This window comes from Natator depressus, chromosome 1 (genome assembly GCF_965152275.1).
Source record: "Natator depressus isolate rNatDep1 chromosome 1, rNatDep2.hap1, whole genome shotgun sequence".
NCBI classification, from domain to species: Eukaryota; Metazoa; Chordata; order Testudines; family Cheloniidae; genus Natator; species Natator depressus.
Window position 1 is genome coordinate 24,604,923 of NC_134234.1, and position 15,550 is coordinate 24,620,472.

At 41.7% G+C, this 15,550-nt stretch overlaps 1 protein-coding gene across 3 annotated transcripts in view; it reads right to left on the reverse strand.

The window, feature by feature from the left end:
* GRM5 (glutamate metabotropic receptor 5) overlaps positions 1 to 15,550 on the reverse strand; it is a 327,032-nt gene that overhangs the window by 305,206 nt on the left and 6,276 nt on the right. For all 3 annotated transcript variants that reach the window (XM_074956402.1, XM_074956392.1, XM_074956409.1), the window contains exon 2: positions 10,458 to 11,338. In XM_074956402.1, coding sequence (XP_074812503.1) covers positions 10,458 to 11,136 — 679 coding nt within the window. In that variant the 5' untranslated portion in view covers positions 11,137 to 11,338. The remainder of the gene's footprint in view (positions 1 to 10,457; positions 11,339 to 15,550) is intronic.

Sequence of the window (15,550 nt, forward strand, 5' to 3'; positions counted from 1 at the left end):
ACAGACTTCCTATGTGACCTCGGTCAAGTCATTTTCACTCTTTGTGCCTCAGTTTCCCATCTGAAAATCAGGATGATACTACTTCCCTACCTCACAGGGGAGCTGTGAGGATAAATATATTAAAGATTGTGAGTGGCTCAGGTACAACAGCGATGGTGGGATGAGACAGATAGACAGATAGACAGACAAGAATGGCCATATTGGGTCAGACCAAAGATCCATCTTGCCCAGTATGCTGTCTTCCGACAGTGGCCAATGCCAGGTGCCTCAGAGGGAATGAACAGAGCAGCTAATCATTAAGTAATCCATCTCCTGTCACCCATTTCCAGATTCTGGCAAACAGAGGCTAGGGACATCACTCCTGCCCATCCTGGCTAATAGCCATTGATGGACCTATCCTCTATGAATTTATCTATTATTTTTTGAACCCTGGTATAGTCTTGGAATTCACAACGTCCTCTGGCAAGGAGTTCCACAGCTGACTGTGTTGTATGAAGAAATACTTCCTTTTGTTTGTTTTAAACCTGCTGCCTATTAATTTCATTTGGTGACCCCTAATTCTTGTGTTTAAGAAGGAGTAAATAACACTTCCTTATTTACTTTCTCCACACCAGTTATGATTTTATAGACTTCTATCATATCCCCGCATTAGTCATCTCTTTTTCAAGCTGAAAATTCCAGTCTTATTAATCTCTCCTCATACGGCAGCCATTCCATACCCCTAATAATTTTTGTTGCCCTTTTCTGAACCTTTTCCAATATATCTTTTTTGAGATGGGGCGACCACACCTGCATGCAGTATTCAATATGTGGGCATACTATGGATTTATGTAGAGGCAATATGATATTTTCTGTCTTATTATCTATCCCTTTCTTAATGATTCCCAACATTCTGTTCACTTTTTTGACTGCTGCTGCACATTGAGTGGATGTTTTCAGAGAACTGTCCACAATGATGCCAAACTCTCTCTTAAGTGGTAACAGCTAGTTTAGATCCCACAATTTTGTATGTATAGTTGGGGTTATGTTTTCCAATGTGCATCACTTTGCATCTATCAACACTGAATTTCATCTGCCATTTTGTTGCCCAGTCACTCAGTTTTGTGAGGTTCTTTTATAGCTCTTTTCAGCCTGCTTTGGACTTAACTATCTTGAATAGTTTTGTATCATCTGCAAGTTTTACCACCTCACTGTTTACCCCTTTTTCCAGATCACTTATGAATATGTTAAACAGTACTTGTCCCAATATAGACCCCTGGGGGATACCACTACATTATCCACCTCTCTCCATTCCAAAAACTGACCATTTATTCCTACCCTTTGTTTCCTATCTTTTATCCAGTTACCGATCCGTGAGAGGACCTTCCCTCTTATCCCATGACAGCTTACTTTGCTTAAGAACCTTTGGTGAGGGTCCTTGTCAAAGGCTTTCTGAAAATCTAAGTACGCTATATCCACTGGATTGCCCTTGTCCACATGCTTGTTGACCCCCTCAAAGAATTCTAGTAGATTGGTGAGGCATGATTTCCCTTCACAAAAACGACGTTGACTCTTCCCCAACAAATTATGTTCGTCCATGTGTCTGACAATTCTGTCTTTACTATAGTTTCAACTAATATGCCTGGTACTGAAGTCAGGCTTACCGGGCTGTAATTGCCAGGATCGCCTCTGGAGCCCTTTCTAAAAATTGGCATCACATTAGCTATCCTCCAGTCATTTGGTACAGAAGCTGATTTAAATGATAGATTATAAACTACAGTTAGTAGTTCTGCAATTTCACATTTGAGTTCCTTCAGAACTCTTGGGTGAATACCATCTGGTCCTGGTGACTTATCACTGTTTAGTTTATCAGGTGGTTCCAAAACCTCCTCTAATGACCCCTCAGTCTGGGACAGTTCCTCAGATTTGTCATGTAAAAGAATGGCTCAGGTTTGGGAATCTCCTTCACATCCTCAGCTGTGAAGACCAAAGCAAAGAATTCATTTAGCTTCTCCGTAATGGCTTTGTCATCCTTGAATGCTCCTTTAGACAGACAGACAGATACTGGATTTTGATTTGCCCTCTCAATTAGGGCATTATCCAAATCCTTTGAAGTAAATAAAAAACCTCCCCATTGACTTCAATAGGTTTTGGATCAGGCCCTGAGTGGAGTGGTAATTTGAAGAGAGAGAGAGAAGGAAAAGCACTGCCTAACGATTAACACATTCTAAAGTCCCATTCTACTATGAAAAGCAACCATGCAAAAATACTGTAGCACCTTCTTACTCCACAAATTTGCTCCATAGGATCACACAGTCACACACTGTTTCAATATTTAATGGTAGCTAGCACTGCGGACCCAATGGAGAAGTGGGAAATGGAGCTAGATTCTTTTCCTTCTCAAGCTTCATCAACAGAACCATTAACTAACTTTCACCTTCAAAGCCTCATTCAAAGTCTTCCCTCATTTGCACCTATCCAAGCCAGTTCTACTGATGCCACTCTGTTGGACACAGTAAGGGTGCACAGGTGTAACTGAGGGCAGAATTTGGCCTTTATTGCTGGCCATGATGCAGGTGAAGGAAAGAGCACAGCCCGACTTTCAGATCCCAAGCTAAATTTTCAGGGCTGGTACTTAGACAAAATATCCTTTTACTTGCCTACTCAGCAACTGTGCTACTCAAGTCATTGAGTCACAATAAATATGGCAACCTCTGAGACTATTTCTATAGTCATTTTTTTCGGAGAAGAACCACACTTGGAAAGGTTTGCGGAATGTACAAATCTGATAAAGTAAATTCATTGGGAAAATAGCGAACATGCAGACCTCTATCTGGGCCAACGTGCAGTCTCCCTCGTTACATTCAGAGACGCTCACATAATAGAGCATGCTATAAGTATTAATTGTTCACTTCAAAATATATATGGCAAAACGCAAACAGAATCAATTCAAAACAGGAACTCCACACCTCAGCCATAAAAACACACAAGTGTGTTGAATAATCTTGTAGTTATGTTTCGAGTTTTTTAACCTATTCATTACCATCTTTTTCCAGGGGACAGAGAGTGAATGAGAATAATTAGAGCTGGGCAAATAAAGGATTTTTCCATTTGGTGGCAGTTTTGAAGAGTAAAAGAAAAAATAACCATCATGATTTCACGGTGAGCCAGGAGCCCATTAGCCAGTTTCGGGACACTGTGGATGTTACTGCAGAGCACCTTGTGATGATGCTTGGCATCACTCTTTCCAAGTCCCTTACAGCCTTTGCCATGACCAGATATGCTGCTATCACCGTTAGCCGGTAGTGAAGACAAGCCCTAAGATCTCTCTGCTCTCAGAAATCCTCTCCTCATGTAGGTACTTGTAGATTGTGATCAAGTCACCTCTTAAACTTCTCTTGGATCATGGATAAACTAAATAGTGACAGCTCTTAAGTCTCTCTCTCAGTAAGGCACATTTTCCAGACCCTGTGTCATTCTTGTAGCTCTTCCTGAACCCTTTTCAATGTCCTATTTGAAGTGTGGACACCAGAACTGTGACATAGTATCTTAGCACATTGATTCCACAGATGATTTTCCTTTCTAGGCATATCTTTTTTCATTGCTTCCTCCAGCAGAAAGCTTCTTCTGTGTGTCAGCCAGGCTGCTGTTAATGCTCCCCTTATTGACTAGCCAGCACAGCTGCAGCCTGCAAACATGCACCATTTACTGCTGAAGTTTCCCATTAATTAGCCTGCAGTTGCCTCTGATAACCTACCTTTTCATCTCGTTCTTTCTTCTCACCTCTCCGGCTGTTCGTGTTTTTGCTACAAAAATGACACAGGGTCTGGAAAACGTGCCTTACTGAGAGAGAGAGACTTAAGAGCTGTCACTATTTAGTTTATCCATGATCCAAGAGAAGTTTAAGAGGTGATGATCACAATCTACAAGTACCTACATGAGGAGAGGATTTCTGAGAGCAGAGGGATCATAGGGCTTGTCTTCACTACCGGCTAAATTGGCACCCCTGCCATGGATTCATGGATCAGGAGAAGATGCAATAAGTCGATGGCAGAGAGCTCTCTTGTTGATATCAGTGCTTCACCTCCCCAAAAGGTGTTAGCTATGTCAACAGGAGAGCATCTCCCCTCACCATAGCGTGGTGTAGACACCACTGTACGTCGATTTAAGCTACATCAACTTAAGTTACGTAATTTAGATCAACTTACCTTGTTAATGTAGACCAGGCAAGCAGACAAAGGCATAACAAGATCCAGTGGCTGGAAGTTGAAACTAGGTTGATACAGATTAGAAGTAGGACACAATTTGTTAATAGTGAGGGTAATTCACTATTGGAACAATTCACCTCTGGATGTCGTGGGTTCTCCACCATTTGAAGGTTTTAAATGATGATTTGATATCTTTCTAAAAGACATGCTACAGCTCAAACAGAAGTTATGGGCTTCATACAAAAATTACTAAGTGAAATTCTGTGGACTTAATTATGAGGAGGTCAGACTAGATTAGCATAATGGTCCCGACTTGCTTTAAAATCTATTAATCAAGTGTGGAGAGGAGCTATGGGACCAACCAAGGAGACTTGCTGTGTGACTTCAGTGTTAGAGCAACTGAAACTTGTGGGTTTTGAGCACACTAAAACACTTTTACCTTCAAGCTGTTCTCAACAGATCAATAAAGCCACAGACTAGGATTAAAAGGCTAAAAAACATATGGAGTATGGATGACTCTAAGCACTTCACTTCTACGTTGCTACCTCAAATCCTTCCTAGGTTGGTAACAGACGTGTTTACCCGTCTGGTGGCTTTTCTGGTGTCAGTCTGGGCTCCAACAGACAGGTATACATGTCTCAGCAGCACCACAATTTGCACTAATCAGTGTCTTTAATGGCAGTCCAAACATAGGGATCTCAGACTGAATGGGCATGAAGAATTTTAGGCACACTGGCATCACCCTGTGGAATCCATTGCTGCTACCCTCTCTTCACTCACAGCTGCCTAAAACTGGATGTCAAAATCCAAGTAGGTGACTAAAGGCACCTAAGGAATGGCTTAGGCTCCTAAAGCATCTCTCCATCCTCTCCTAAATCTCCCAAATACAGATTTAAGCATCCACATTTGAGAACCGGGTTCCACGTTGAAACTGTTGTGTTGATAGAGCTCTGCCTCAGGTACAACTGAACAAACATACGGGGGTGGATCATTCAAATTCGAATCTTCTCAGCCAGGCACCTGTTTTTTTAAAATGTTATTTTTATTTTATTGCTTTTTTTTTACCTGTCTATGCTGAGCTGCTAAGCTGAGTTTTGGCCATGTGGAGTCATGCTGTGAGAGACAGCTTACCAGAGGTCCCTTTTCCAGTGGACATGCCCAGTTATTGCCCTTCCACATTACCTTGCACTCCTTTGCTGAGCACACGGAAGTGGGTGTCCCACATGCATCATTAGCTGGCACTGTGACAATGTAGTTGATACGGTTTAGGCCTTACATACCTTTGTGGTTTGGGTCATGATCTAGGCTGGTCATAAATCCAGTCAGACAGAATCAAGGATATTGCTCTAGCTGAATCTTTATTGTGGTTTACTTGAAGTGTCATCCATAGAAGGTGGATAAGCAGTTAGCTCAGAAACAAGGATTTTTTAAAATAAATTGGGTTGTCTCAAAGATATATTAATGGCCTCCATTATTTTCTGAAGGGGATATGGAGCCTGCTCAGTTTTTTTCTTCTTTTGTAGAAATTTGAAACCTGCCAGTGAAACAGTCCTCACTGGTCCATATTCCATGAAAAAGGATTTTCGTGCCATTATGACCCTTTAAGAATGGCCCGGTGGGCATGCGCAATGCATTTTGCACAGGGCTTTCACCAAGCTGGTAAAGTGCGCAGTTAAAGATGATGCACATTGGGCACGTGTGTCTGATTCATTTGACTGTGTGCTCAGTAGTGAGGTCCAGGTGAAAAGGGCTGAGACACTTGAGGAACTCAGCAGCTGGAGAAAGAGCACTGACATGGTGATATTTTGCAAAGCCAAGTGCTTTGGTCCTACTGGAGATTTCCTATGAATACATACTGGATCATCACCCACATTCATTTTAAGAATCCAGGATTCATGGTTGCCCAATTCCTCCCTATCCAGCCAAAAAGCATCGTTCCAAAATCCCACGCCAGCATCATAAGTTTAAATGGAAGGGTTTCATTGTCCCATTTAGCTCTTGGATGATTACTGTTCAGAAATAATTGTCCTCATTAACTCAAGCCTTCATTTCCACTGCAAATAGTGAATGTATTCCACATCACTCTGCTAGATTATTAAAACAAGACCACTTTTATTATATGCAATATCAGAAATGTAGCCATCAGGAGATAGCCTACTTTTATATATAGTTCCTCCAATAGACAGAAATAACAACCTACTGATTTATAGGCACTAACCAATGCAGACCTGACTCCAGCACCATTAGGATTAGCCAAAGGTGGCTCTCCAATCACTCTTGATGCATGTGAACACTGACGATTTACCTGACATTCACTCTTTCACTGTTTATGTAAGGAAATAAATTGTACTGTCAGAGCTAGGGAACTAGGCTGGGACTCCGGAGACCTGGATCTAAACCCAGTTCTTCCACTGACCTTGAGCAACTCACTTCTCTTCCCTGTTTCCCCTCCTACCTTATGTCTGTTTAGGTTGTAAGATTCTTGGGGGAAGGGATAATCTCTGTGTGCTTGGATAGCACATGCCTGGAAAATACGTAATAATATTTTCCCTCCACTTCAGGGTTACTGGGTGAAATATTATGGCCTGTGTTATGCAGGGGGTAGACTAGTGGTCTTTTAATCAGCCAGGATGGACTTTCCCTTCACTTTCCTCCCAGTCCAGATCCTCTACCAAGGGCAGCCATGAGGGGCAGGATCTCTCTACCTCCTGGGAATGGAACCATTCCCCCTCAGGAAGTCAGAGATTGCATGTCAGGGTGCCCTGCCTATACACGTAGGCAGAAGGGAATAAGTGCTGACACTTGGGCTTACAGAAGACCCCGCAGGAGGGGCCAGGGGTTGCTGTCTCAATGGTTAATGCATGGGGATCATGAGTAAGATAGTAGTTAGGCATAAAAGTGGGATTTAGCATTTTAAATCTTATTTGAAATAATAATAATAATAATAATGGGTGTAAATCAATAGGTAAATGTGCAAGAGTCAGGAGGTTTAAAAAGAAATAGAAACTACGCTAGGATGAGTTACAGTTAAAAAATAAAACCTACAAATAACTAGGTAGGCAGGTAGTTGGGAATAGTTCAGACATATTTTTAAAAGGGGAAATAACAAGACACATGAATAGCTTCACCCGGATCTATTTTCATGTATGAGTTGAATCCCTTTTCCCCAACCTTCATCTGTGTTTTGACATTTTTTTCCTCTTTGGGATAGCAGCAGCATTTGGAAAGTGCCCAGCACATCTGAATAAATATATGAATGAATTCCTATTTCTATGGCCAATTTTAAAGGCAAGCTGTTAGTGTTTTACGTGTATTTGCGGAATTCTGAGGATATTCAGACAGAGAGGACATGCTCATCATCTGGATAGCCAGCATGTGACATCAGATGGTAGGATCCCAATGTGTGCCTCTGATTCTACTCTCACCCACTCCCACTGTAAATCAGGAGTACCTCCAATGACATCAATGGAGCTACTCTGGTGTAACCATGGTGTAATCAGGCCTTGGAGGTTTCCACTCGCCAAGATCTTTATTTCCATGTAAAACACCCCTATTGAAACACAGTACTTTAAATGTTAGGTTCTTTGAAACTACTTTGCAAAAATTAACCAAACAGACATTTGAACAGTAAGGATCTAACCCTCAACTGGTGTAAAACAGGGCCACTGTGTTGAAGTTGATGAAGCTCTGCTGAGGATCTGCCCTTACGTTCTAATAATTTGTTCCAGACTAAGCAAAGAAAAGTCCTTGATGTTTCCTTCTATACTTGTGGATTCTTGTTTACTAGAGATTGATCATAAGATAAAACGTAGCATTCATTTGAAACATCTGGAAATCCAGCTCTCCATCAGCGGTTACACATTTTTGGGGGGAGGAGAGGTTAATTATTATGTTTTAGTTTAGGTGGTGGTAGCATCCAAAGGACACAAGGCATTTTCCAAACACAGAGGAAGACAGTCCCTGCCCCAAAGAGTATACCATCTGAAAAGATAAAAACAGACACAGATACAATTTGCAAGCAAAGGCCCAGATGGTGAGCAACCTCTGTGTGGCCACGCAGGGATAGAAAGACAAGCAAGAAGCTTCCCCACAACCTTTCTTGGGGCTGCTTGCAATAACAGGACACCGAAAAGTGGACAGGGAGGCTTCTTGCTCCACAACCAATGGCAGGCGCAAACTGCATTCCCCTATCTGTGCAAGGAACAGCTCTAGGAGAGACTGGGCATCTCTCGGAGAGACTGGGCATCTCTCCAGTGATGCTCCACACCACACTCTATCCAAGGGTGTGGCTTAAAGGCCACCATCTATTCCATGTGCTCAGGATGGTGATGAGCAAACATCTTACTAATTACACATTTGGTGGTTGTTGGGTCCCTTCTTCCCATCCCCAAACCCATCCATCCCCCTTGTCTCATCCACAACAGTGATCTCCAGCTTCAATTCCAGTATCCCAATCCCCCTCCTTCCCAACAAGCAACCACCGCCATGTAAACGTCTTCTGTGGTAAGATTATCCGGGGATGCATGTTACTGTCTGGTCTATGTTATGTGTCCATGATGTGTGGAGACAGACATCGACACAAAATCAACTCTGCTTGTGTTGGACACGTCACCTGTGACCTTAAAATGGGGGTGTTGCTTGAGCAGAAGTTGGAAGCATTAAAAAAGTGACATGATAATATGCAACACTAATATATCAGTTATATCCTCCCCCTTTTTCAAATCATACTCCCAAGCTGATATTCACACACATGTTGTGATGGGAAGGTCCAACGTGGAGGTATGCCAAGGCCATCATATGGCCCATAGCAGCTTCAGCGCATGATGTGATGCTTTGTGATTTATACTCTGTTACATTAAACTGTTAATGTATTCATGCATACATATCTGAATAAGACTGCAATTACTCATCAGCCCTCAGTATCAGGATGGGAAAAAAGGCTTTTAAAAAATCTGCATAAAAGTTCTAAAACAGTTTACATTTACTAGGGTTAATGGTCTTTCAATAATTAGGTATAAATCCTATAGAATGTGTTATGGGCATCAACCAGAGTAGAGGAGGTCACCACTCCCATGCATCAGGTCAATATTACCCAAAAAAGATGGGTAAAATGCCTATCAAAGCACCAGATCCACAGTATGTGTGGGGAGCAGGGAGAGGGGGAAAGAGCTGTTGCCTAATGGTTGTGATAAAGAAAATAGCACATCTGCAGAGGTGTTCAACACTTGCTTGGCAAAGAAACATGCTGTTCTTTTGGACAGGATGCTCACTACTACACATTTACTCGACCCCACGCTGTAAACACTGTGTACTGCACCCCACTGCCCACTCTCTGGTGTTGCTCAGGCATGTAAGAGCAGGGCTTATAGTGGTTTGGGCTTGCTTTTCCTCTCACTTACCCCAGTGTAGTAAGCCAGTGTAAGTCATAGGGGTAACAGGCTCTTTATCTCATTTGTAGTCTACCTTCACTCCTCCCTATCCCATGCCTTTACCGCATGCACTTCACAGTACACTGTAAAATCTCTAATCTTGGAACAAACTTAGAGGAAGGAGAGGCGTGTAGGGTACAATTCTAGCCTGTTACACACCTGCATGGAACATCAGAGTGTGATAAAGGTGCAAGAAGGCTCTTCCCACCCATCCCCAAATGCAGATGAGCAGATATAGATGAAAAAAATTGACCTAGTGGTCCATTAAATACTAGAGAGAGGTCCTAGCAAAATGTTCTTCTTGATCCTAAGGAGGTGTGGTCACTCAGAGCATCGGCCAGGTCCTCGAGTCTCTTATGCATACACTGATACCGGCATCAAGTGCTAATGAGGAGCATGTGGCAGAACTACTGGCACTGCTCTCCCAAGCCCCAGTGCAGCTCATACTGCTAAGACCAGAATTAGCTCCTTTAGCAGTTGCCACCACCATAAACACAATGAATATTCTAACCGCTGTATTGAGTAGTAGTTACATTAAGCTAATTACCCGGCCAATTTTTAAATGCCACCTGAAGGACTTTGTGTAAGTGATAAATGATAGGAAAAACACATTTCACACTGTGAAACTCTGGATTTCAAACCTTCTGTTCAATCAATACCAGCCCAATGTCACCAAGACACACTATGTGTATGAAATTAATCTTTAAAGTAACATATGCAATCCACACCATTCAGAACTAACAGGTTAAAAAAAAGAGGCAACATTATAATCATCTAGTAATTAACTACCACTGCCTGCAATTCAAAATCATGCTTGGATGAAAAAAAGTAGAACACTTGCCTTCAGTATGTACAGCAGAAACATAGGTCCAGTTATAGCGTTTGACAATGTCCACCATAGCTCGAGCTTGCTGTGCATCAGATGGCACGACTCTCATGAAATACTTGAACAGAGTTTTGTCGCTTAGGTCCATGCTTGTGGCAGAATAAGCAATCTGAGGTATATTGAAAAGCTGCAACAAGTTCTGGACCTGGATCGCTACTGAACTAGAACCAGGGCCAATGACGCCGACAATGGGTTTCTTGGAGCGGATCGATGTTGAAGATCCATCGACACAGCGCACTATCCCCTCTTCTTCTTCCGATGAAATAAGAGAGTCCCTTATGAACTCAATGCTTTGCTCCAGAGCCACAGCAGAATGCCAACAAGAGTCCCTTATTTCACAGCCTAGTGTTATATTTGGCAACAGTGTTGGGTCCAGATTAATTCTGTCCAGGGTATGAAGCATTGCTTCCACTCTCTGTATGCCATATTGCTCCCTCACCTCTCCACATTTTCTCTCATGGACCTTGTCAACAGTTGGCTGATGGTGGACAGAAAACAAAGCTCCAATGATAATATCACCAGGCATATGTGCAACCACCCTTCTTTCATTGGATTGTGCAGAAACCAAAAACCCAAAGTTCCCACTGACATCTTCCTTCGATAACAGGATTGCAAGGAACAGCAAAAGGACCATCTTAGGAAATAGTTTAAGCTGGTAGAGACAACATGATGGAATAAAACGGAGAGTTGTTAAAAAGTAGTTAGAGAATCTTTTGGATAAAAAGAGCAGGAAGCTGATGGTTAACCAGGCATTTCCACCTATTCTCTAGGGAACCACCATCGTCTCCAAGGGAACAGCTATGCAGAGCTGCACATGTGATCATAATCTTCATAACCTTTAAAAAAAGATAAGGGAAATAGCTTTAAAATCAGTTGTAAGGATGTCTATTCCCTCTGCTGTCAATAGTGATAACAGCACATCACACATTTACTTTTTTCATTATCTTGCAAGCTAAAAAATCTTTTTGTGCTTTACCATTTCATTATGCTGGGTCAGGTCCTCAGCTGGTGTAAATCAACAGAGCTCTACTGAAGCCAGACTGTTTAAAAGGGATTCACAAAAAGCACTTGGAGGGGCTAATTTCTAAGGCACAAATGGCAGTTAATTCCCATTGATCATCAATGGGACTGATGTGCCCTACTTCCCACTTGTGCCTTTGAAAATCTCCTCCTTAACCTTACGAACATTTGAATATTGTAATTCAGAATATATCTGTGATGCACAATAATGTACTCTGGGCCATATTACGCTCTCAATTACACCAGTATAAAGCCAAAGGAATTCCACTGCCATCAGTGGAGTCACTCCATACCTATACTAAATGGGAGCAGAATCTGGCCCTTCAAATCTTTTGCAAAACTCAGCTGGTTCCAAAAAGGCTATAGATTTCCATTGACAGACAGATTTGAAAACAATCACTTTTGTTAGCAACTACTAAGTAACTAATTTTAATTAATATCCATATTATTTTAAATACTGAATACTCTGCATTTAGTCATAGATGTAGTAAATTGGTCCTAATATCAGACTGGCTGAAAGGTGTTTCCTTGTTTTGCATCCGTAGGTCAAATTCATCACAGGTGTAATAAGTGAAGGCAATGCCACTGATTTCTGTAGAGTTGAACCCACCTACCCCAATGGTAAGTGTAACACTTTGGAATATAAACTGTTTATACAGATCCCCACGATAGAAAACCAACAGCGTACATGCAGTGCAGACATAGTGGTGCACAAAACATTTTATGCACTCTGCACTGCAGACTAGAAAAGAGCTGCATTTGATTTTTTTTTTATTGTTGCTTTGATACTTACTTTTCATTTATCATCAAAGACTTCATATCCTGGTCAGCATAGCGAAGTCACAGGGACTTAAAAATACTCAGAACCTCACAGCAGGTGCTTAGCACATTGCTGAACTCTGTTCAAAGAGGTCTCTTACATGCCCTGATCCAGCCAAGACTGTAGCACATTTTAGGCACTGTGCATTGTCCTGTTTGTGTCAATGGGACTATTCACAGCACGTAAAGTTAAGCACATGTGGCTCTGAAGGCTCAGAGCCAGTTAGGAAAACCACGTACCCAACCCCATTCATAATGAGCTAACTGTAAATTCTAGACAAGATTCTAATCTCAGTTACACTGATACACATCCACTGAAGTTAATGGAATTAGGAACAATTGTGGATCAGACCAGTGGTTGAGTCTCGTCCAGTATTCTGTCTCTGACAATGGCCTATACCAGATATTTCAAAAGAAGCTGCAAGAAATTTCTGCTGCAGGAAGTTATGCCACATATCTTCCTAACCCCTTCTCTTAGCGTTGTTTTGACACGGGTGTAACTGATCAGAATCTAGCAAATTCCTACCTTATCACTCACAGGTATATAGTTCAAGCCTGTGCCACAATGAAGTTAAAGCTCATAAAGCTGAAAGCAAGAAACACATATTCCAACACAAAAGACATTCGTGTCTAAGGATAACCAACTTTATTTGGACATTTTATCCTCACTTCATGTTTTAAAGAAGCATTCTAAAAAACTATTTGCACAGAAGTATAGTCATGCAATGTTTAGTTGAACATTTGCAAATTAATTTCTTCAAAGAGGGGTGATAATAAAGCAATACTGAAAAGAAATGGTTCTTGTAATTTTCAGTATTAATAGAAAGTGCTAGCAATTAAATACACCTTGCAAAACTGTTGTAAATCAGTTTAACAAAGTGCTTCATAGACTATGAAGACTTGGAATATCACTACAACAATCCTCTGCAGTGAAGCAATAAAAGTGATGCAATTCAGGTTAACTAGTCTCAATTTAATTACAGAATTTTGCTACTACTTATCTTAGATCCTCCAACTGTTTATTGTGTGCCTCTGAAGACAATTCAGTATCAGTTGTAAACTGTTTTATGGATGACAAAACGCTCTAGGGTACTTTTGTAAATTATCAGGACAGATTTAAATTAATTTATGGTGTAAGATTTTACTTATTAGAATGTTTAACATGTCTATTTTCCCCTTTATTCCAATGCAAGCCCCATTATTCAAATCAGCTGATGTTTGTAAACCTTGTTCAGTTCCTCGGGTAGCAAAGCATTATTGTTAAATGGCCAAATTCTGGCCCTGGCTCAGAGCAAGGCTGGAAGTGCAATTATAAAGTGCTGCTCACCTCCTGGCTCTCGGGATAGCTATGTACTCAGCAAACAGTCTGAGTATTTTTGGATGAGGTTGTTTAACAATGATTCTCCACCAAATGTTTCAAATTTCTGTGTATCATTATCACACCAGGCCCAGTCCAATGCAGCCAGGCAGGTTAGTGACATGAGTCTTTACATTTACAGCTTCAGGTAACCAACTCGTTTTGCACACTATGCATGTGAAGGGGGTGCCAGGTGGGCAATTTTTGCCTTCCCTGGCCTCAGAGTGTAGAAAGCAGACCCTGGTGGCCTGTTCCTTTCAACTCCAGTTTACATCTATTTATACTGATGTTTGTTTAAAAAATTATCTCTGCAAGGTAGAGAGCTATAAAACAAAAGCTGAGGTTCTACTTTACATTTCCAGTTCACCAAAATCAAGGGGGCCCAGGGCTGAGGGCTCCATAGGGCCCAAAGGCCAACTCTGAGAGCCCTCAACTCTCACTCCTCAGAGCCAGGGCCAGAAAGCCAGATTCTGATCTTAGTTACATCAGAGTTGACAGTTATATCAGTTACACCAGAGTAGCTAAGTGACAGAGTAAATTTACTTGGGAATTTACCCACGTCACTAAGTGAGCCAGCGGAGTCACTTGGGATTTACATTGGTACACTTAGGACTCTGATCCAAAGCCCACTGAAGTCAACGGAGAGACACCCACTATCTTCCACGGACTTTAAACCAGCCAGTGAAATTACATGGAATTTACACTGGCATCATTAAGTGCACCAGTGGAGTTATTTAGAATTTACACCAGCATTAAAGAGAGATCATCTGGCTTTGCAGGCAGGGCACTGAGGGATGCCATCAGGGTCAGCATGGTGAACATCCCAACCTGGCCAAAAGGTGCTCCTTGGCTAAAAGATAGTTGAGGAGAGATTCAATGGGCTGCGCATCCCATTGGCATTTCCTGGGAGACAGCTCTAATATAGAATCAGGCAGGGGACCCATCAGAGTGTTCAGGTTTGAAGGCAGTGAAGAACATGTGCATAGTAAACGATTGGGAACTGCTGTTAATATACCTGCACTTACTCTTCTTCACTGATGCACATGCAATCCAACAAAAAAAACACTCAAGGTATGGATCTGTTTGCCCACTAGTTTTACAGTGGTGCAACACCACTGGCTTCAGGAGAGTTACTCCTGATTTATTCCAACATAAGAAAGATGGAATTACTGATGTATGCCAGTTTTTTGGACATGGCCAGGAAAATATTTTAAAAGGCAAAAGCTATCTGCCCTACGTATAACAGTGTATATAGCATATGCTGAGCACTGGAATCTGCAGCCACCAAATATATGGTGGAAACAGAACGACAGCTGTCTTGTCAGGAATGAGAGACATTTTGCATGAGCGCTTCAGTTGGTGTAAACTGGTATTGCTCCATTGAAGTTAATAGAGCTACCCCAATTTACTCCTGCATGGAGCTGATGGAGCACACAGCACTCTGTCTTGCCTCCCTGCTCTTTTGACGTGTACCCTGCCCAAGCCCTCTAGAGAGGATGGGAGCCAGGCGTGTGATCACTATGACATCCTAGGACTCCCCTGTGCCAGGAGGAGTCCTCAGATGTCCTTGTAGGGCAATATTCCAGCTGTTTTGTGCCAAGGACAGAGCCTAAAAGCACAGTAAATTAACATCTCCAGCACTTTGTGTGTAATACTGCATCATTCTAAAATTATTTACTTGAACTTGAAATGCTAAACTATCTGTAACTATAATTGGTGGAGAAAAAAACAACAATAAAGTGACTTTCCACTGTACTTCAATTAATTTACTCCTGATTCCTCACAAGCCACTAGGAATCTTGAACATTTTGCTCTTTCTTCAAAACATGCATGGTTGGGAGTTTATTTGGTG